General features: G+C 37.8%; 1 protein-coding gene across 3 annotated transcripts in view; it reads left to right on the top strand.

Annotated features, from left to right (window-relative positions):
• LOC120503178 (cytosolic carboxypeptidase 6) overlaps positions 1 to 24000 on the top strand; it is an 882397-nt gene that overhangs the window by 349982 nt on the left and 508415 nt on the right. For all 3 annotated transcript variants that reach the window (XM_039711394.1, XM_039711393.1, XM_039711395.1), the window contains exon 5: positions 1315 to 1531. In XM_039711394.1, the coding sequence (XP_039567328.1) occupies positions 1315 to 1531 (217 nt within the window). The remainder of the gene's footprint in view (positions 1 to 1314; positions 1532 to 24000) is intronic.

Below are 24000 nucleotides of genomic sequence, written 5' to 3'. Positions count from 1 at the left end.
ACTATTCCTGTCTGAATGAAGCTGGAAATTCCACCTAAGAAATGAACAAAGCATTCAAACAGAAATAATGAACATCTCTCATCCATAGAATGAGTTTTTTCCCCACCTCTGAAATATTACTTATTTCTCTTGAAAAGTAAGAAAATAATTTGTGTGAGAGATTTCAGGCAGATATTTGTTTTACTTACATCAAATTACAGGTGCATGGCATGATTGGAGACTATTCCTGTCTGAATGAAGCTGGAAATTCCACCTAAGAAATGAACAAAGCATTCAAACAGAAATAATGAACATCTCTCATCCATAGAATGAGTTTTTTCCCCACCTCTGAAATATTACTTATTTCTCTTGAAAAGTAAGAAAATAATTGGAGTTGTGTGAGAGATTTCAAGCAGATATTTGTTATTCCTCAAAGAGATACCACCTTGATAACAATGACATGTCTTTATTATAATTATTTATCATCACGTATATTCATTTCTATCTTGTCAGATAAACCAGAAATGTTGAGGAGAGCAGCAGTCCAATTTAACAGTCCAAATACTCTTTTCTCCTTTGCTTTCTATTTTAAGACCTGATTATTTTCCATACCTGAAGCTTTCTTGTATGATTTTTAGGATGTTTGTTGTTTGTTTGTTTTTTAACCTCAAGAATTTATCTTTTGTTCCATTCATTGGCTAGATGTTGATATGTATCCTGACTATTAAGGGAATATATATATATAGATATATAGATATATGGAAAGGTGTTCTTAATTTCAGTAATAGTTTTGTCAGTGTTGCCTTATACTGACATTCTTTCATTAGCTGTGCCTCCTCTCTGTGCTGGTGAGTTGAACCTGTGAGAAAGGGTGTAGGTTTGGCTGGAGCCATCTATGAGTTATGAATGGTGTGAGGTGGCAGCAGCTTGGTAGTGAAGTGGAGGATATTTGGGCAGCCTGGACATCCTTTTCCCTTTGTGGGAATGGGTTTTCCTGGTTCTGTGATGCTCTCCCTGCTGTGGTGACTCTGCCAGCCTGGGCACCCAGGCAGAGCTGCAGTCCCTCTGGTGGCAGTGGCACTGGAGCTGTCACAGCCCTGGTCTGCACAGGTGCTCCCAAACACAGGCTCTGGGATCTCCTTGCCAGCTCCTGAGCTGCTCAAGCTGCTGCACTTCATTTACTTTGGAGGGAATCTGAATCTCACACAGATCAGATCTCTTATGTCCGTGTCGACACGCATCAATTAATACATATTGAGATTCCTATGGTGGCATAAAACTTGGAGGAAAAAACTAACTTACAGACATGGTTTTTTGTTTGTTTTTGTTTTTCAGGCAAAGAATCCCCTCCAAAAATGTGTATTACTACCGCTGCCCAGACCACAGGAAGAACTATGTCATGTCCTTTGCTTTTTGCTTCGACCGAGAGGACGACACTTACCAGTTTGCCTACTGCTACCCCTACACCTACACCCGCCTTCAGCACTACCTGGACAACCTCCAGAGGAGGAACATGGACTACTTCTGCAGGGAATTGCTGGGGCTCAGCGTGGTAAGTACCAGCAGGCTTCCTTATGGGTGTCTATCTACCCTTAAATACCTCCAGAGTATCATTCATCATCCTTGCTAAAGCACCCACACACACATATTTGTTTTCTTGCTATCAATGACAAAGGAGGAAGTGTATGTGCATGGTGGAATATAGGCAAATGCTAATATAATTTCACATAAAATAATTCCTTTGCGAGAGTCAAGGCAATGCTAGATTCCTGTGTAGGATTAGTTCACCTCTAAAGACATTAAAAGATGAAACTGAAACAGCTTTATTGAAGAAATGTAATTTTTAGAGTACTCTGACCATTTGTCTTTCTGGAAATGCTTTTCTGTTCAGAAAGAAATATGGGGTTTTTGACCCAGAAGACAATTTTTCTTGATAAAATAATGCAAAACATGCACAAACCAGCTCTTTTCTTTTATCTTAAAAATTCGTGCTTTGGTCATTGCAATTAGAAGGGATTTAGTGGTCTCTGTGTAGATCCTAATGGCCACATAAAATTAAGTGTCATAGTTCTTCTGGAGCAGGAAGGAGAGTTAATGGTAAGACTGAACTTCTGTTCACTTTGTTATAATCTTCCTCTGAAATGTTGCCTGTCCAGGGGATTTGGCAAGCATGAGTCAGCCACTCCCATGTCAACTCAGAAATCATCAGATTAAAAAATAATAGCTCAAATCTCTTTTCTCTTTTTTTTTTTTAAACTTTTGCTTTCTCAGACTTTATAATGCACTTGTACCGCACTCTTAATCTTTTCTCTGAGATTTGATTTGGTCAAAACTTGTAGTGTGTGTTTCAGAATCAGAAAGCTGTGAAGGCTGCTGATCCCAGCAGCAGGGGCTTTGAAAAGAAACCCAGCGTATATTGTGAGCATCAAAATGAAATCATATTTATACCCTGCACTGAAACAAATAAAAGACTTCCACCATTAAAGCAGGCCATTGAGATTCCAATGGTGGCATAGAACTTGGAGAAAAAATTAACTTACAGGCAAGAGTAAAAAACAGAATTTAAAAAAATAAGTACTTTTTTAACCCTTTTTGTAGGTTAAGTACAGTTTTTGTTCTAAAGATGACTACTGCATATCCATGAACTGGCATTAATTATTAATCATTCCAATTAGGGGGACAAACAATTATGAGGGAAAGGGGTATTAAAAAATAGAAAAGTAAAATCTGCAGAGGCTGGGCGGAAAGAGCACTATCATCTTAATGTGTGTAGGGCTTTAATTATTAATCTTAGAGGACAGAGCTGTCATTAATTCTATAATGAAACTGAATTTGTTTCCTTTCACTCTGAAACTAGTGTATAAACAGTCACATTTGCATATTCATCAAACCTCTGATCTGACTGATTAAAACACAGAGATTGAAGGATTTGTCTTTTATCTGCATTTTGACAGACAGAGCTATACTCTTAAATCTTGTTAACATTGTGTTACCAGTAGTTGCTAAATATTATTTTTCATATTTCAGCACACTAAACAAACAGATGCCACTCAAAATGTGGCAGGAAATGTGCTGTGTATAAGTCCTGCTTTTATATCTATATGTACACACACAGTATGTTTTGCAGAAATTGATATGGTAACATTTTGCAGCTCCCCAAGCTGTATAAAAAAGCTTCTGAATCAGGCTCATGCTGTAATCTTTGTGAGCAACATTACAATCTCAGAGCATTTCTGGCTTTTCTCCACACACAACTGTCCTAGAACAGCTTGGTAATTTAATGTCTTTGCTGAGCTTGAATAGACAATTTCCATAAGTTCTCTGCGAGTTAAATATTTTAACATAGAGCTTTGTTGCTATCATACATCTTTAAATGGTGAAAAACAGGATCCTTCATTCTTCACTGCACAGTGCTCCATAAAAGCAGAAGCTGGCTGTACTTTGGAGAATTGCGTGCCATATAGGATGGATTTAGAGCTAAGAAAGAGAGCTCTGTCCCTGCCCTGGCCCCTTATGTAAGATAAGAGGAATCAGATTGGCATAAAGAGGCCCTCAGAAGCTCTATTCCTGGCCAAGGGACGATACCCCTGGCAGCACATGGGGAAAGGTATTTTAAAGGTGCCATCTGAGGACAAACCCTGGATTCCTCATGCTGGGCACGGGGCTGGGGAGGGAGAGCATGGAAGGGGAAGGCTGCAGCACATCTGTCGAGCTGCCACGCAGCTGCTGGTCCCCTCGGGTTCATTCCAGGGGAATTTCACAGCCCCCTGCTGCAGTCTGTGATTGGGAGGATGGGGAAGTGTTTGAAACAATTTCACTTCTCCTGGATTATGTGGTTTTGAGCTGTGTTTCTTGGAGAAGGCAGAAGGTTTGGGATTTTTTTCTTTGTTGTGGAAAAGTAAAACTCGAGTCACAAGAAGCCATGCCTAGAGGATTACTCCTGGAGGCTTTCTGAGTGCACATTTTGCTGCATGTAATGTTTTCAAGGCAATCTAATTTCTAATCTAATTTCATATCTTCTCTAAAGAAAGTACTCTGCCTCCGTTAACTCCTGAAATACTATCACTAATTCTATGAAAATTGAAAGTGAAATATTGGTATGGGACGTGTAATTGTCATTAGGATGGAGAATGACAAAATGGATCAGAGCCAAATGGCAAAGTTTCCCATTCCCATTTAAATGGATAACTCAGCTGTACAATTTCTGACCTTTTAATGTTTATATTCTTTACTTCTGAGAGCTATCCCACATTCTAGATGTGCCAAATGTTCTTGAAAATAGTCTCTCCTGCAAGTGAGCTGAGATGGCCACCCAGGTACCATTTAAACTGCTATTTTCATTCTGCTGTTATTGGCCTTGGATAACTTCAGATATTCTTTGGTTTGCCCCAACAGATCAGAAGTTCAAAATCTGTGAACACTCTTTTAAATTGTGGAATTACTTTTTTGCCTATCATTGGTGTCTCTCTTCTCAGCAAATACTATGCAATATTTCACAGCATAACATAATTTAAAACAATTTTTATATTTCTGTGAAAATATAAGCACAGGCACATTTTACATTTACAGTACCTATTTTATGATACTTATTCAGTCTCATGTGCAATAGCTATGTGTGTAGCTTTATAACCAATTTTGAAGACTTGGCAAAATTTTGGAATCTGTTGTCATTTGAAGTTGGTAGTTCAAATTCCTGTGTGTGCTTGAAGTGTGTGGACAATTGATGAGACCTGTACCTCCACCAGTATTCCACGGAAATGTATAATAAATTAAATGAGTTTTGGACAGCCTGGCTCAACTCCTACAGCCCACTTTACAAATTGACACTGGCTGGGCATTATTTTCATTACTCACTCCAAAGACAACCTGGATTAATCAGAGCCAGATAATTCCTTCCACTCCATTAGGTAATGGTGCTTCCAAATTACACTTGAGGAGAATTGTGACTGCACATACAAACCACGAGCCTCAAAGGGACCTGCACAGTACACAGAGACTGGAATATGGAATTCTGTTAAATTAAATATTAAACACCCATATTTTAAAACAAGAAGGCAATATGTCTAATGTAGGGTTCTGTAAACGAGCCGATCTCTTAAGTCAGGTATGGAACACTCAGACTGGAACAGAGAGTGCTTCCTCCTGACTCCACACTGCTTTGGGCTGTGCTTTTAATTTACGTGAGTTACTCCTGATTCATGCTGGTACCAGATAGAAGCAGAATGATGCCCTAAGACTGTGAAACTGCACACCAGATGTCACATTGCCGCTTCGTTGACCAAATTTCCTTTATTTACTGTCTAAAAGACTTCGTACCCCAGTAAAAATACTTGATCGGTTCTACCGTTTTCTACTGGTCCATTTTTAACTGCTCAGTTATGAACGTTTTAAAGCATGAAGCAAAGAAAATAGGCAGTTTTTCTAAGGTTAAAATTCCCATTTCTGCATTCAACTCTGGGTTATGTAATAACAGCTCTGTAAAAGAAAAGTATACTCTTGGTCTTTGGAAAAAAATAGAAGTTACAGGCTTCTGTGTAATGTAATGTACCTCTGAAATCCTGTTGGTGTCAGATACTGTATTTTCCAATGGATTTGTCTGTAACTAGGTTGAAATGTCATGTAAATGTAATTTGTGGCAATTTACTTGGCCTGAAAAAGGCCACAGAAATCGTGCTTAGGAAAAGTAAATCCCCTTTCTCATTTCTCAGTAGTTTAAAAGTGCAGCTATGTATATGTTCAGGACACATAATCTTTAAGGAGTAGTGTATTTTTTACTCCTATAGTGCTGCTGTTCCCAAAACATTCGTAATGTGGATGTCATACCAATGCTGTATGTGAGATTTTAAATGTTCCTACAGCTATTTTCTTAGCTGGATTGGATATCAGCAGAAGCAGAGTTAGACCTAAAAATAACCCCACCAGCACTTCTTTCCAAAATAAAATATGATTTATAGCATATAATAGCACAGTGTGCTACCAGGGAAATTATATAAATAACATGAAAAATTACAGGGGACTATTCTATACCATCAGTTTTAAGGAAAATGTCTTTGTTACAATTTAAAGAGAGTTCTGGGAGATAACCTGGCCTGTGGGAATCACAGAGTAGGATGGATAGGTGAGATGATGTTACTATTGAATGTTGCCCTCTGTCTGTAAGATATATACAAGGGCTCATGGTAAAACGAAGAAATAGTTTGGTGTAAGTTGGCAGCAATATATAGTTTTGGAGAAAAACAAACAATAAAATAATAATTTGCAGTTAATATCATGCAAGGTTGCTAAATACATAAGCTGGTTATTTCTTAAATTACAGAAAGAACACTGTTCGATAAAGTAAAATAATTTCTAGGGATTTGTATTAACTGCTCTTTATCTAATTATGAGTAAAAAAATCTTAAATTGTGAAGAAGGATGCAACTCTTAAGTCCATTTTGCAGCTCACATTTTATAGCTACCATTCTCCATGTAATAAAAAAATCTTGAAAAAAACACTTCACCAAAAAGAAGCTTTGAGCACAAAAAGCCCATTGAGGTAAGAAATCATCTGAAGAAAAAAAATGTTATGATCCATTTTATTAAGAAGAAACTTCCTGTAAGAAATGACAGTAAATGAATTATGTGTGGCAAAGGTAGTCTATGCAAACTGTTTTCATGCACAGGTCCCAAGCTTCACCCTTTCATCTTGTAGCCACTCAGTGAAACCTTTGGAAAGTCAGTGACTTTTCTGAAGTTTTCACTGGACTTTTTGTAGCTGTTCAGGCTGGCCTTTTGCTTCATGGCTCTTCCCATTTCCAAGGCAGACTCTTCATCTCACCTTTACTCCACACTCGTCCTTCATCTGGCTTGCCCTTTCTTTACCTCAGATCTAACCTTCCCCTTTCTTTCCATTTAGTTTATACTCTCCCAAGCTAGCTAGAAGAAAGAAGCTGTGGTATTTGTTTTCTGCTCTTATGTTACTTATCCTGCTTTGTTCTTTCCTATTCATTCCCCTTATCTCTTTGAGTTGTGAAGGGCAAATCCAAAATAGCTGTGAGGTCTTTTAAATACCAGGTCTGCACAAGGTAGTCATGTTCTCCTCTATACACTCAATATCCCCACCTCAGTGCCATTTCACACGACTTAATATCCTGCTCTAGGACTTGTCTTCCTTGTCCTTCTGTCTTTTGTGTTCTCTATTTGCTCCATCCCTTAATATGTACTCCTGCATTTCCAGAAATGCTGGAATAATATGTTCCTTGTCCAGGCTTCAACTCGGAAAGGGAACACTAATGATCTAATCAGATGTCCTGAAATGGCTGAACTCACAGCCAAGTGCAGGAAGGCATTTCAGGATCTGTTTCCTTTTCTTATGGCAATGGCAAATTTCAAGTAAAAGGCAAGTTTTACTCATTCCTGTCCTCAGCACTTTCTTCTACTTGGCTGAGTGCCACAAAGCTCCATGGGGTAATCCCAGTGGGAAACCTACTGGTTTTGTCCACACAGAGAATTCAACCTCAGATCTAGGCAGTTGCTTTTAGTTAGTGCAACCTAAGCTTCTGGAAACATGAAGAACCTATTTTTGCTTTCCATGTTCACTGCTGACTAGAATCCCAGTTTTTTACTTGGTGCTTGGGAAATAACATGGCACAAGCAATTAATATAATCTCATAAAAACCCCTCAGTCTGAGGTCCTGTGTGTACACCAACATAAAGCTTTATCATGGTTCTAAAATCTCTTTAGTTGCCCTGCAGGCCATGAGTGTATTTTGAGGGTATGTAGGGCCCTAAGAAAACCCTAGAATGCCTTCAGTCTTCTTGCACTTCCATTTCCAGAAATTTGTTTTCCCTGCTTTGCAGCACAGCACTGAGCAATAATTACCATGTTGATAGTGATGCTGGATGTGCTCGCGCGGAGGGGAAATCGTGCTATGTGGAGCCATTAACTACATTTGCCCCGTAGCACTTCACTGCATTGACTCTGCTGGGAGTTTGGCTGTGTTTGAGTTGTTTTCTGTTTAGATCTCCTGAGTGGTGACTGTGTAATGCATCTGTGGGGCTGGAGCAGTTTTTTAATCTTTATTCTTTGACTGTAGACCCAGAAGATGGTTGGCCTGGCTCACATTACTTGTAGGGCTGAAACCTTGGGACTGAAGGCTTATTTAGCAATTTCAAAGTCTACTCAATCCAAATGATTTGGATTTATGCCTTTTAATTTAGCCAAAGAAAGAACTATTTATTGATTTAACTTTATACCAGCTCTAGAATGTAAGTATAATATATTAAAATCTCTAAATACCTCAGGCAAAATCTTGTTCACATAATTTATGTAAACTGAGCATTGTGGCTCCGATCCAGCAAAACACTTAAGTGTAGATTTAAACTTGTTAAATATGTTAAATAGACATGCTCAAGACACTGGCAGAGTTCATGACATCAAGTTTAATGTGTATAAAAAGTCCTTAAGCTCCAAGGTCAAAACAATCAGCACTCAGGCTTGGTGCCCTAATGTTTTGTTGTGAACTTCTACTACCACTATAACATGACTACAGGCAAAAAATAATAATAAAACCCCCCTTTTTGCACTTCTCTATAAATATGCTATATGTCTGTGTGTAAAGTGAATCCCACGATTGCTCAGCAATCTTTATTTTTTTAGTACTGTATGAGTAAGGTTTGCATTTGAGGCCTTCTGCATAAGAGATTTGTGCTAATCCTGGAGTTCTTTGTCCTTGCCATACACATGTTCAGTAAGACTTCATCTCTTTTGTCCTTAAGCCTTGAAAGCTAAAAGCTAGCTCTAAGAAGACTTCTGCCTGTATGTCAGAAGGGATTTGGGGAGATATCATATAGAAATGAGAAAATAAAGACATAAGAACATATTTTGATGCAGATTATAAGATAGTAGAGACCAAGGCAGTGTAGCTCATGTGGCCCCAGCTGGCTGAGTGCATCCTTACTGTTGACCCAAGTATTTGAAGATATGTACTTGAAGAGAGGAAGTAAGGCTCATGAAAATATAATACATACAAGGAAGCACTGCTGAGAGAAATTATGTGTAGCCTGTGATTTGTGGTTGATTTCAGTGTGATTTTAATGACTTACTTTCCTATACTGTTAGCAAAGTATTTTTGAATCAAAGAATAGTGCAATGATGAAGCACATCAAACTTACATGTAAGGGAGGCTAGTACCATTCTTATTTTAAGACATCATGTTGCATTCAAATATATTTTATTTTAGAAGACTATCATATTCCTGGAAAAGACAAAAAAAGAGTGTTTTCATAGAAAATGTTGCTGCTGTTGAAGTGCTGCTATTATCCACAAATACTGAAAGCAATATTTATCTTTGTTTTGAAGACAAAATGACATACAAATAACATGAGGAGACAGAAGCTTTTTAATGTAAAGCAGTAGGTACTTAATTGAAATTGGTTTTTTCACTTCTTAGGAAATATAAGATACAGCTTAAAACCTTTTTAATACTCTTTAAAAGAGATCTTACATGGCAACCAGTCATATTGGTACATGAAAAGAACTGCAGTCTCTGATAAAGATCCTCTTTTTCATGTTTTCAAACAGCAGCTGAGCACCATACTGTGGCAGCAGAGAACAATCTGAGAAAATGAACACGAATTGAAAAGGCCCCAGTTTCATGACATTTCCAGTGGGAAAAAAAAAGAGCAAGCCTTAGGTCCACAGTCAAATATTTTCACTCAGAATTCCCTAGAATTGTGAACATACCTTTCTACAGAAAGTGTGTTTTTCTGAACTACCTTTTCTGATGTTCTAATAAACGTGTGACATGGAGGATGACAAAGGAGAGGTACCATCCATTTCAGGAGTTTTCATGAGTATACATGAAAGAAAAATCTGGTTTAGAAATAATTTTCCTCCCATTTATTTTTAATTTCTCATTAATTGCATCCAATTTTGCACTTAGTCCTAATTACTTAAAATTTAAGATGACTATTACTTTCTCAAAATCTGAAAACGTCAGGATTTTGTAATACATACTTTTTTTTTCCTGCATTATGGTGGTTTATAATAATGCATTAATATCCATAATTCTATTTTTAATCAGCTTCTTAATTCATTAGTAACAGCTGCATATTGTTAAATGTTGTTTGTTTTTCTCCCCCCCCTCCCCCTTTTTAAAAACATCTATGTTGCTTAGAATTAAAATATTAACTAGTCTTTCCATATTTATGAATGCTGCACTGTTCTCAGCATGGAATAAGGGAAAAATCGCATTCCTGTCTTTAAAGAAAACTTTTTTTTTTTTAACTTTTGCTCTGACAGCCTCCAAAATATTGCATAAATATCAGTAAGTTAAGGTTCATAACATTCTTCTGACTGCAGTGTCATTTTATGGGAAAGGAGACTATTGCAGAAACCCGGGCTGCTTGGAAGCAGCCTGTGGGAAAGCCTTTGGTGTTCATTTTGAGAGGTCAGCCATAGCAACCAGATAATTTAGATGGAGCTCAGGGCGGGATCGAGTCCTCCAGTCCTGGTCAGGACCCTGGACAGCGCAGCCCATCGGGCTCTCCGAGGCGCTCCCAGCACCTTTTCGCATTCACTTCACACAAACTTCTCTTTTCAGAGCTCGTGATGCACAAAACTGAGCCCCAACTTCTGACAATTACACCCCAAAAATAAGTTTAGTGCTTTGGAAACCTGGCCCTATTTTTGTAGCTGCTGAGCCCCTCAAATCATGGCCGTGGTTTTCAGGAAAAGAGCTAGAAATGCAGTCTGCTATTTTGCACAGTTTATGTGATTCAAAACCTCAAGTCTGTTTTTCTTATTTGCCTTCTGAGAATGAAAAATAGCCTGTAATGTGTTATGTCTGATGGGAAATTTATAGGAATGTCAGAGATGACTGATTAAGGGCACTTTATAGATTAACAGATGATGACTAAAACAGAGGTTGATGGCACTGTGGTGAAAAAAGAGGAGATATTTTGGCAATACAGTGAGATCCATCAAGACTTGTCTGAGACCTAGACATAGATATTAATCCAAACAATGAATATTTCAAAGTCTGAAAGGTACTATGTAGAACAAGAATAGTGTTGCTGCACACAACAGAGTGCTCAGCAGCATTGCATCTTCTTTGTCTCCTGTGAGTGGATATAATATACTCTCCTTCTTGCCTTACTCTGTCTTCCTCTCTAAAGCTTAAGGAAATGGTCCAAATCTTTGTAAGGTCTAGGTAATCGAGTTATCACCCTAAATAACTTTGCTATCTTCTATGTGGGGACCATCTATCTGTTACAGAAATTAATGATGTAGAGGTTCCTAGAAAATTTATAAAAGGTTTTGGGGTGGGTTGTTTCTTGTTTTGGTTTTTCCTTTAAATTTCAGTGGCCTCTTTATGGAGAGTCCAGACAATTTATGTTCTTGCTCTCAAGGGAGCAAACTGCTCAGAATGTGAACTCAGGAAAACAGAATATGTGTTCCAAAGGGGTACCTTACTGCTGTTGTAATCATCCTTACAAGATACTGTGGCAGCACCAGATTTGCCTTCAGCTCCAGCTGATTTTGAAATCCTTCAGAGCTTTAGGAATAAAACTGCACATATCCTCTAGATTTCTTTTATAGAAATAGATAAGGTTTTGTAACAGCAAATAACACTGCAGAGCTGAACAAAATTGTCCTCCTATAAGTGAGACTTGGATGCACTCAGACCAAATAAGATTGTAGACTCATACTACACAGACTCATAGGAAAACAGAGGAAAAGGTATTATATTCCCCATGGTCAAACAGAATTCTTGTCCATCATGGCTGAAACTCCCATTAGCCATGGCAACCAGGGAGGGAAACACACAGCAACAGATAACATCTAATTTAATGCTGACAAAGAGGTGGGATGCATTGATCTGTTTGGAAGAAAACTTCATTCTTTTTCATTCCTATAATTCAGATTTTCTCATTACTGGACACAGATGGCAAAATATAATTTTATTAACTATGACCATTTGTTTTGTGGTTCATCAATTAAATTGCAGAGATTACAGAGACTGGTTCATGCCAGCCATTAACAGAAACAAGTTAGTAGCTAGAGCTATACTGCAAATGGCTATAGATGTTGCATACAGTGCTTCAAGATCATTTGTTGCTATGACAATAATGGAGCAAAATGACTGTGGTCTCTGAAATCTCAGATTTTTCATCTTCCCAGAGAAATATAGGCAAATACAAACTCTCTTAGAAATCTGGACTTCCTGTAGAACTACAATGAATTTATGTATGTTACAATACAATGAATTTATGTATGCTGCTCTCTCTCTGCTCATTAGAAAGTTAAATCAGACAAAAAAGGAAAATCAATGTATTGCAAAGCTCCTGGACAACAACCACTTCCCCTTCTATGTACTGCAAAGTCAGTATGAACCATCAGGTGGTAGCAAGGAAAGTAAACTGAGGGGTCCTGTAGCAGCCTTCTCCAGAATCTCCTGTACCAGCCAAGCAAATTTTTGGTAGAAGTGAATGAGAAGTGCATGCCAAAACCTTTCCTGGTCTCATCTGGCTTTCCCTGTTTGATAGGAACTGTACCTGTGTTCATTTTTTAACAAACTGGATTCTAGAAATTATTTCCACCCCAGTTTCATGTGTTTGCATGTAATGGCACAAATTTCCTGACATGCTCATCTGAAAATTTACTTGGAAAGAAAGAAGTTTTCTCCTGCAAATGGGGACCACAGAGTAATTGGTCCTTAACTCCTTTTTTAAGATAACCTAGGGGAGTGACCTTTTTTTTTATGTCTGTGTATTTTTTGAAATGCAGATAAGCTCTCTTTTCTTTCATACAGTCACAAATTATTATCTTTACATGCAATAGTGCTGAGTCACAACAAGAGGTTTAGAAAGACCTTTGTCTGATGATGATTAACATCCCTAAAATACTGATTCACAAAAGACACCTTCTTTGATTAGCTTCAGAAGTTGCTCCTGCTAGAAGGTAGGATAGCCTGTGCTCTGGCAGCAGCACACACTACGTGATTTATTGGAAAACATCAACAGGAGATGTGTCTTTAACAACAGGGAGCCCATGTGCACAGACAGTTCAGAACATTGGGCTTTTCTGGGAATTGTATTGCACAGAAATTTACCAGAAATCACAAAGGTGTCTCAATATATTCTTTCTTTGATTTGAGGAAGCCCACAATGATGATAATGCGAGGATCACAGCTGACTGCATAGCAGCAATGTGTCATGGTAGTAAACCTCTGGAGCTGATCACACATGATCAGATCTCCCTAGCTGCACTTAGCACTGGTGGCAGATGTATTTCAGCAATGATCATGGATAGAATTCCCTACAGAAGCTTCATACCACATTCTGTGTGCTGGGAACACCCATCTGCACCCCTGGCTGTGGCCAGCATGAGCAAAAATTTTACAGTTTTTGTTCCAGGGACAGTCCATGTTTAGTCTCTTTGGGAGACACCTTCACCCTATCAGAGTTGTGTAAACTGATTGTTACTCAAATGATCTCAAATTCTGAAAGCCTGGAACAATTCTGTTAATAGATAACATACAGCCAAGATTGCTTTTTTTCAGAAGTCCATTGCATCTCAAAGCATTATGTATGGATATATTCTGATTTCAAAAGGTCATATTCATTACAAGTGGAAACATCATAATTATCAATAAACTGGAATCTATCTGAATGGCATTAATTTCTATAAGAAAACATGTGATAATTCTCACATTTCCTGTCTTCTGATCAATACCACTTGAAATATTTAGTGTTTTAATGTTGCTAATTTTGAACAGCCTCTCCTTTCCATTTTTTCTTCTTTTCTTCCTTTTTCATTTTTAATCGACAGAGCATCTGAAAGTGCCACAGTCAAGCTGAGTATTTCATAATGCTCTATTGAGTTTCTATAGAATTGGGTAAAGGCCTTTTTTTTTCCTACTACTATCAAAACCACTTCCATTGTTCCTCTCATTTTTCATGGCACCTGCACTGGAGCATTGGTCAGAACCTCCTTACCCTCCCCCTGTCCAAGCTGCATTCCTTTGGAGTGCAATGTCAGTGACAGAGGCAGCAGGGCAAAATCTGAAACCTGAATTTTCCTGAGCTGTTCCTCATTACCATGAAGGTTCTCCTAGATGTACATCTAGGTTTGTTTGTTGTTTCAGAATTAAATTATTATCTCTGCCTTTTCCTAAGCTTCCTGCTTTGAGGATATACTTAATTTCTAAGATTCCAGGAGATCTTTAGAGATCTACTTTCACACAGCTAAATTATTCAGGAATCATCTCTATTCATTGGCTGTTTAGATGGTTTTAACACAGGTCTCCACTCTCAAAACAATCAAAGAAGCCACAAAAGAAACACAGACATGAAGTTATTCAGTAATACCTTGTAGATACATTCTGACTGTTGGGTAAATCAGTGAGGGACCCATTGGAGTATTTAACATCCTTTATGTGGCAAGGATTGTCTTGTGGTTTGAATTTTTTTTACATAGAACAGTTCTGACATAGTTTCTTCTTCAGCCGAGCAAGGATTAATTTGTTTAATTTACTGTTTGGGAGTTTCTCACAGTGGCATGCACACAGAGGCAGCCATGCATAGGAAATATCCAAGTTATGTACAAAGAAATGTAAAATCCTGTAAAATCACCTTGCACCTTCTTGCACCATGTGTTTATATAACTTAAGATGGCAGAGAAGACAGGAGTTCCAGAGCCATGACTAGCAGTGAAAGCAGGGCAAAACGAGACAATTCTTTGAGAAAAACAGATGAGATCATGTGGTTACCATGAGATCCATGTGGATGTTTTCAGTGGCTGTTTGTCTTTGTGTCACAGCTCAGCCCGTGGTGGCACACAGCCTTTGTGCTTGTTTAACATTCAGAAGACACTTATGACAAATAGGGTCATGTAATGGTGATGCCTTACCAGATTTGGGAATATGTATTGCTGCCATTACTTCAGAGGTCAGTTTTAGCTTTTTTCAAATTAGGCTACAGTCATCTTCAATCACACTGTAAATTTTGGGAAAATGTTTGTGATTAAATTTGGGAAATGTCTGTGAAAAATGTGCAGAAACATTTGCTGGGGTTTTTTTCCATGGATGGGTAGTGTTTGAGGTAAGGTTGATTCTTTTCTTCAGTATTACAAATTAATGTGAAATACAACAGACTTAGAGCAACTGTGCAAATCAAAGAACTTGCATGTGTCCATGTTTGTGTTAAATAGGATAGAAATGCACAATACTTTCCTTGATTCTGAGAATAGATGCTAATGTGGGTCATGGCAATAGTTTCAAAGGAAATTTTTAATATTTCAGTGTCTATAATCCTCTGCAAGTGAGCCAAGAAATGCACTCAGGAGTGTCATCATTCTGCTTGAAGTCATCCTCAAGTTCCTAGTACACTCACTGAGCTTTCACAAGAAAGGTGGTGCTTCAGAAATTGTAAAATTTACATATAGTGTTGCATTTTCAGAATGGATATCCAGCCCCTACTTATCTGCAGTTTATTAATTTAAGACATCTATTTTGATAAGTCCCCAAATAGGATTATTTCCCTCATCTGTTTTGGAGACCTCTGAGCACTTTTTTGGAAGAAATGAAATGATGAAGAGCAGTTGTTGGAATTCAGTGATGCTAGAAAGGGGATAAATCTTATAGTCACATAATCCAAATATCTAAAAAGTACTTGCTTAAATCTATCTGCCATTGCTAAAATTCTGTGTTTCTTGTAAGTGCCTACTTGTTCAGGAAAGAGAAGTGTGTGCATTTGGTTTTGTCCATCAGAGAGCTCAGAGACAGAATAATGTTCAATCATGATGTTAATCCCAGCACAACAGTTTCTACTGAAGTGACTCTATAGAGGATTTATTCTCCCATCTATGCAGGTGAACAAAGAATTCTTTTAATGGGTGGTGCATATACTGTTGTAGAAGAATAGACCCCTTTGTATTAAAATTACATGCCTGGGATTTTAACATGAAAACTGAAAAATCCCACTGTGTAAAACTGACTTAAACTCAATTTCCCTCTCCTCCTTTTACAATGTCAAGATGCCTGAGTGCTCAAGTGACTGAATAAGTACTAAATATTTAATGCATGGAGGTTACATTAACTGAGTCTTTGATCTGAAACTTCTTAAAAACATCTTAAAAGCCCTTCAAAAACCGGTTAGTATTTCATTACAGTCACTTAAAATAGATTTATTTTATCAAAACATCCTGTCAGAAACCCCAGAGCTGTGATTAATAACCTGCAGCATTTTGACTAAAGCATCTCCTAATACTGGTTTCATAGTGTATCAACAGATTGCCTGTTGTGGGTAAGAAATCACCAGCCCGATTGCCTCTGTCAGGCTCTTGCAGGTGTTCAGGATTTCTGCTGAGACTTTGAGCAGGTATGCACAATGGAATCCATGCTGGGATTCTGCATGCTTGCTGCTACTCAAACAGAATGTCTCTCATGTAATTCTGAGATTAAATTAACTTTTCTTTTTCTTCACGGAATAAATTTATTAGGGAAGTTTCGTACAGATGTTTTTGTATAGTAACATTTACAAGCATTTGGGCAACATGAGAAATGGGATAGATCAATAATTTATGTCATCCTGGGAAACTCCTGCATGTTTTTAATCTGTGCAGCATAATTTGAGAGCATCTCTGGCTGTGCGAAGGCTCTGCCCTTTACATTGTTTTTATTGTTCAAGGGTAACACACTGCAGAGTGAGACTGAGTATCTGCTGGGTCTGGAGAAGATGGAAGCATGCACAGCAGCAGGTTTCTATATAATTCATTTCTACTGCATCCAGCAGACCTTCTGTGCAAGAGCTTGTCCCACCCAAATCTATCCTTGCCCTTTGTTGTAGATTTCCTTCTCGCTGGCTTTGTGCACCTCCACATCCCACTCTGAAATTCCCACTGTTGTTTTCATAACACAAGATGTTGTGTCCTAACACAACATCAACATGAAACTTGGGATCTTAAATGATTAATCACAGACCACCTGGTCACTCTGGTGCTGAATTTTGAAATGTGCTTCTGCTTCAGGAGGTTTTATTTCGTGCTCATCATTTCTACTTCTTAACTTATACCTGCTTAACCAGTGGAAAGAAATTGAAGCAAACAGTTTGGTAATTGTTTTGTTTCCTTCTTCTCAGTAATCAGTAGATGAAAGCAAACCATTCTATTCTCGGATAATAGAGGAAATTAACCACTGGGTTCTGAGCTCACTGTATTTGCACATGGAGTCACTTGCCATTATTTTCTCAAAACAAAGAGTTAAGGATTTCTTCTCCAGTCTCCCACAATATTAGCAAAAGGCACGTGGCTGAAGGCTCAGGAGCCACTTTGAAAACATATTCCTTGTTTCTTCAGGGAAATGTGCTTTTGTCAGTGCATACCTTGTCTAGAAGATGTTTTGCATATAAAAACCACGTGGAGATTGAATCCTGTTATATAAAGCAAAGCTGGCTTTCTGTGGAGTTCTTTGTAGTACCAACATTAAAAGGGTTGTTATAAATAAGAGTGGAATATAATTATAAATGCCCTTCTGAGGAAAAAAAAAAAATCCTTGATTACCTTTGAATTCTTTTGCCCTTTAAAAAGGTTATATTTAACTGGTTCAGTTTCTTACTTGATGTTTCGGTTTCCCAAGGGAAATCAACCTCCAGAACGAACTGTTTCAATTGGGTTACATGACTTTACTTTGTGTCTTGCATTTGTTAACAGACAGGTTATATAACACTGCAGGCTAAATATACATTGCTCTGTTTTCAGCTGCCTCTGGTACTCCTGTGCTCAGAGGGATGACCAGAGAAGTGGGAAGTGGCTTTCAAAAGTTCTGCTGGAATTAACCCCTCCTGCTAATAGCATAAACTGCTTGGAAATAGAGACTTCATGAGCAGCGTGTGAGGCTATAAATCTTAAATGACAAAATAATATTTAATATTTTGATGTGCTACCTATCATCCTTGAGGTATTTTATGGCCAAAAAGAAGTGGGTCAAATTCTGCCCTTTTTCCCAATGGCATATCATCTCTGGAAGCATTATTGACTGGAACAGAATTTCCTTGAGTTACTGATGTTGTAACTGAGAAAGTAATTGGAGAGCATGTGTGCTGCTTCACTGGAAAGCAGGAGGCTCAATTCTAGGGGGATGTTTTCCATTTCTAGGTAGTTTGGTGTTGAGCAGCTTTAGATTCATTATTCTTGTATTTCCATCAAGTAATGCTTTCCTGGTAGAGGAGGAGATGAAAGGACCTTTTAAAAAATATCAATAACAAAAAAAAAAAAGAAAGGAAAGAAAAAGGAGTTTCATCCTGCCTTTTTTTCTTCAGTCACTGATCAATAGCAGCACGAGAGAGCCATATTTAGAGAAGAAAGGCAAGCAAGCAAGAATCTTAACTAACTAGCAGGAAGTTGATTGTAGCATGCTGGTGTTCAGGCAACAGATAAGAGGGGAGGAAACATTTATGCTGAGAATCAGCAAAAACAGGAACATGTTTTACCACATGCCTATTTCATTTCACAAGTCCAGCATGCTGCACATAAGCTTTGGAGATAAATTTAGAGTAGTTTTGTTAATTGCATGGCATTAAATTTGGAATGAGATGAACAATGGGCTATTTCAAATAATGTTTTGATTCACAGTACAACCATGTGTGCATGTGAGATTTATGGCAGAAGTAAGGATCAATTACTGTATAGATTGGCCCCAATCCCTCTGTTCCTTTGGTATGGGATGGCACACTGGGGGTATCCCCCAGTCCTTGTCCCGGCAGCCAATTCCTTGCAGTAGGATTGATGTATACAGTGTCATCATTCTCACCTACAGAAATTTAGAGAGCTCAGTCCAAGCTTGCTTTGTTTCATTTTGGGCTGTCTATATATGACTGAAAAAAGAGCTGGGCTAAGACAATGCTTTTATTTTAGAGCTGGAAAAAACTTTATGGTCTGTTTTTTTTTTGGTGTTGGATTGATTTTTCCCCCTTTTTATGTTGATATTTATTAAAAATGCATATTCTACCCAGAATGATTCCTAGAGTTTTACTGAAAAAAGGGCGGGGCTAAGACAATGTTTTTATTTTAAAGCTGGAAAAAACTTTTTGGTCTTTTTTTTTTTTGGTGTTGGATTGATTTTTTCCCCCTTTTTTTGTTGATATTTATTAAAAATGCATATTCTACCCAGAATGATTCCTAGAGTTTTTTGGAACACTGCTGAGTAAGCCAAACTAAATATATATTTGTTTAGAGGCATCAGTGCTCCTGGCAGACACCATTATTTTTGCAGTCACTCACTGATTGGATTTTTTTAAATAAAGCTTTTGTGTTCCTTTTAGTATTGGGTTAAAAAAACAATTACTTTGAATTTCAATATGTAATAAAAGAATATAATTTTAAAAGAATCTTTACAGAACACTTTTTTCAGCCCTTCCCTCTCCAACTTTATTCCTTTTATTCACTCTGAGCATGTCTTGCCTTGCTTTGAGTTTATTTAAAGTTGTTTAAAAGGCAGAAATAAATCCACCTCTACCTTCTCCATTCTGGTTTCCTCTGTGCCTGAATTTATTCTATGTTCAGTGAAGTCAGACCTAAGAGAGTTGGGAATTTTGAATTATATTTGCAGTTCTGGAGTGGTTGTATGTATTTTTAGCAAAATGCTGGCATGCTTTATAGGATTTTTCTTTTCCTGTGGTTCTGTTAATATTTGCACAGGAAGTTTGAATTAGAATGATGGAATATTCACTCTGATGCATAATGATTTGATCCCCTTCACTGCCACATTCTTCACAGCTGGGTTTTTTTGCTCATGCTATTTTGCATATGAACATTTATCATGCAATAAATTGATTTTCCTGTCTACTATTCTCATCTTCTTAAACCTGCACATTCCTGCAGTGTTGATTCTGCTGTTCCTTACTTGTCCTATGCATAATTTCTTAGTCACGACTAACTTCAGTTATGACACATTTTGTAATTCTTACAAAATCATTGTAACATTTAAAATGTGCTTGCTCAATGCCCCTTCTTCAGATAAGCTGTTGATTACTTTTTATCATTGAGAAGTTATTTTAGCTCTTTAGGTTCTGAGCAATTTATTTTTTTATTCAACAAACTGTTGTAACAACCGTGGTTTTGCCCAAGAAACCCTTCAGTACTTTAAAGACTGACCTGTAATCTTTTATACAGGAAAAAAGATTTACTGAAGTATGGAAAGACAGTGACCACAAAACCTTAGCTGGCAATTAATTCCTTGCCTGTGCCATCTCTGTGTGGCTGATGCTGTGGATTGCACTTGGTCCTGTTTCCTTCTCTGAGGAGGGGGGAGTGGGAACCTGCCTTGACAAAAATGTTTCCCTGCCTTGCTGTTTGCATAGCTGTTATTTCAGTCAGTATCAGAGTAGTGATTCAGTGTGGTTAAGGCTTTCTCTCTTTGCATCAGCCTCTAAAGACAATTTCCTAAGTTCAGCAGGTGCCCTGAAGGCTTGCAGCAGCAGTGTGTCTTTCTTGCCCTCAGCTTCTCCCCCAGCCCAAGCATTCACAGCTTACCCTCTCTCCTGCTCAGCATCCCCCAAAATCAACCTTGGCCTCCCCTTCCCCACTCTGATTTGCTCTCTTAGCACACCCTGTACCCTCCCTGGTATGCAAATTGCTTCTTGAGTTTTCATCAGGCTTTTTGGTGTTTGGAAGCAAAATTCTTTAATTTATTTCAGAAGTAACTGGTATGATTTGCTTTTGTTTGACTTTGCCTAAAATTATTGGATGTCACAAATAATTCAGGGCAATAACTTGGGAGCAGAACCTCTTAACCATTTTTATTCTTCATCATCATTAATATTGCTCTAACATTCAGCCTGCAGCCACAGCAGTGGCATGTATACTCTGTGGTTTTAGTGCACTTTGCACCAATGTTATCTCTGTGTGTGTGCAGAAAAGATCCCCTAAACCTCCTAATGCAAAATAATTTTATTTGTGGGCATATGGGAGTTAAACTTTCTTTTCCTTACAATTTTCATTAGACAGAGGCTTACTGGTACCATGGCAGAATACTCAAAGAAGCATTTTAATGTTGAATAAAGGTCAACACACTGGAATTTGAAACCATTAATCCTTTTGCTCTTAAAGCAGGCAGAACTTTTACACACTAAATAAAGCATTAAATAGTAGATTCTTAAACATCTGAAAAGGAGAAGCATATCTCAAATTACCCATTTAGATTTCTAGAACTTTTCATTTTCTGTTGTTTGAGCAAAATATGTTTTGAGGGTTTGGGGGAGGGGGATAGGGGAAGTGTTTTTTAAATATAATTTTTGCATTTCCCCATTTTTGTGTTGGGAAAGGATATTTCTGAGTTCATTGGGCTATGGAAAAGAAGCCCAGTGTATGAAAATACCGTATGGCAGTGGAGACAATGCCACTTCAGTTTGCAATACCAGTCTCTGGGTGTAGGGACACTCCTGTTCAGATGAAAAGAAGTTCAGACTCACTTTAAATTAATTCCTGGACTTTGAACAACTGTGGGATCCCTCTAGGACATCACAGGCTGTTAAATTAAACCTGTATTGCCTTGGGTTGAACTTTTAACCCACATATGACTGAAGTCTGTCTTTTGGGAAAGCATCCAGTCTTGATTTCAAGGCACCAGGAAGCAGAGTATCTACTGCTTCCTTTGGTAATTTGCTCCAGTGTCTGATTACTTTCACTGTTAAAAACATAAATCTAATTTTTGAGTCGAATTAATCTTGGATTATATAATTTTTTTTTTCCTCTGGTAGCTAATTGTTTGCTACAAGATTAAGAAATCATTTGCTTCTATGGGGGCGGAGGGGAGGATAGAGATGGGAAGTTAATGGTAGTTGTAATGCAACACATTGTAGTACTTGAGTCTCATGTCAAGATATATTCAGCCCTTAAGTGTTTTCTGTGGCTTCTTGCTGTGTCTGTTTCAGTTTCTCAACATATTTTTTCAAAAGTATAGGTTCTAAATTTCAATCATTTCATTCAGCTTTATAAAATACTTCATTTGGAAAAAATACCGACATTTAATTCTCACTGCTCCCAAATATCATGTGCAAGGATCTGATTTCCAGGACATTTCAGTAGGGCTTGTGGAATCACACAAGTGGGAAGGACCTTTGGGTAATCTGGATCACCCTTTTAGGGTGGCAAGATCCACATTTATTCCGGACAGATTTCTGTGTTATTTCTGACAGCTTTTTCCAGGAGTATTCCAGAACTTCCACAGGCAATCTGTCTTCTCTACTGTTTATTGCTTCTTACTGCCTGACAGTTTTTTTCCTAAAATCTAGCCTCAGTCTCCCTGGCTGCTCTTTAAGTCATTTATGCCTTGCCCTATCTAACACCAGCACAAAGAGCCGTTTACCAGTTGTGTGGTTTGGGGCTTTTTTCCTTTCTTTTTTTCCCCTTCAATTTTTTGTTTCTTTGCTTTTATTTTCTTTAGCTTTTTAGTAGCTTTTTTTTTTAGCAACCTCATTTAGCAACCTCATTACTTGTGTTTTATAAATCATAAATTTCTTCTGTGTTATCACAAGTTGGTCCTCAGTTTTTGGAGGTGCAGTTCTCCAGAGTGGATCAAATAAAATGCAGCTGCAGCTTTCCTGGTGCTGAGTAGAAAGATTCTTCTGTGTCAAGCAAAGTAGAACTAATTTATCCATTGCAGTAGGACATTCATCTTTACTGGAGCAGCATGATATTGTTGATGGATTATCCAGCTTGTGATCAACAGTAAGTTTTAATTTTCTACAGAATGGCTACCAAAGTCAGTGGTTCTCCATCCCAAGTAGTTAATTTTTCTTGCTTCAGTGAAATATTTTACATTTATCCCTACTAAACAGGTGCTGTGACTTCCAAATGAGATCTTTAGATTCATCAAGTTTTCTCTGAATTCTGGTCATTATAAATCCAGTGTATTTACAATGCCTCTGGGAAGGCTTTTGTCACAGCAAGTGAGTACGTGATGCTGTTTTCCAGGTCATTAATCAAAATCCTAAATGTTACCAGACTTAGGAGGTCCTCATCCAGATTGTCACTTGAGGTAACTTTTCATGTCAACAGGAACATTGCTAATCACACCTCAAGCATGTTTTTTTCTGAATCAGTGTTGCAGCCACTTTGTACTATTTTCATCTGAATCATGCTTCCATGGTTTGCTTAGAAGATTGATACGAGGAAGGGGATCAAAAAGAGTCCAAAGTACAAATGACATCTGATCCTTTTCCTCTGTCCACAAGACCTGTTACCTTATCAGGGAAGAAAATTAGATTGCTCTGACATGATTGTTCTTGACAAATCCATGTTGGATGTTATACATGTTCTCATTACCTTCCAGGCACTTACAAAGAGTTGGGCTGTTTGTTTCAGTATTTTCCATGAATTGAAGATAAGCTGATTGGCTTACAATTGTCAGGCTTGCCTTTTTCTTTAAAATGCTTTTTAAAGGTAGACATTACACTGACCCTTTTCTAGGACATCCAGTTTATCCACTGTCCTTTTTAAGTTCTCAGAAATAAGCCATGATGACAAGTTCTCAGAAATAAGCATTAGAAAATAAGAAATAAGAAATAATGATGATTTTGAGATTTCCATTTAGCTCTGTAAGTACTGGTGGACAAAGTTCATTAGACTCATCCTGTTTAAAAACATTCACCTTATCTAAGTACTCTGAATATTGTACCTTCCCTATTTGAGGCTCAAGTCTGGCCCTTTGTCAGTGAAATTAATTGTGATAGATACATGATTGTGATTGACCTTACAGTGAAGATTGAGGTGAAAAAAATAGATATTCATTAGCCTTTTGGCATCATCCATCATGTTTCACTTCTTCTTTAAGGAGTAGAGTAGCCTTTTCCTTGATATCCCTCTTACTGGAGTATCTATAAAGTGGTTTTTGTTATCCTTGATGTCTCTTCATGTATGTGTCTCATCTACACACCTGGAGTTTTTACTTCTATCCCTACCAGATGGGTAGTTCCTTTGTTCTCTAGGTATTTTTATTCATAAATGTATACTTCCATATTTCCTTGCATCTAGACCACAGA

The sequence above is a fragment of the Passer montanus genome, unplaced genomic scaffold (assembly GCF_014805655.1).
Source record: "Passer montanus isolate IOZ18808 unplaced genomic scaffold, ASM1480565v1 scaffold25, whole genome shotgun sequence".
Taxonomy (NCBI): Eukaryota; Metazoa; Chordata; class Aves; order Passeriformes; family Passeridae; genus Passer; species Passer montanus.
Note: the sequence above shows the minus strand (reverse complement) of the source record. Positions and strands in the feature narration are given on the sequence as shown.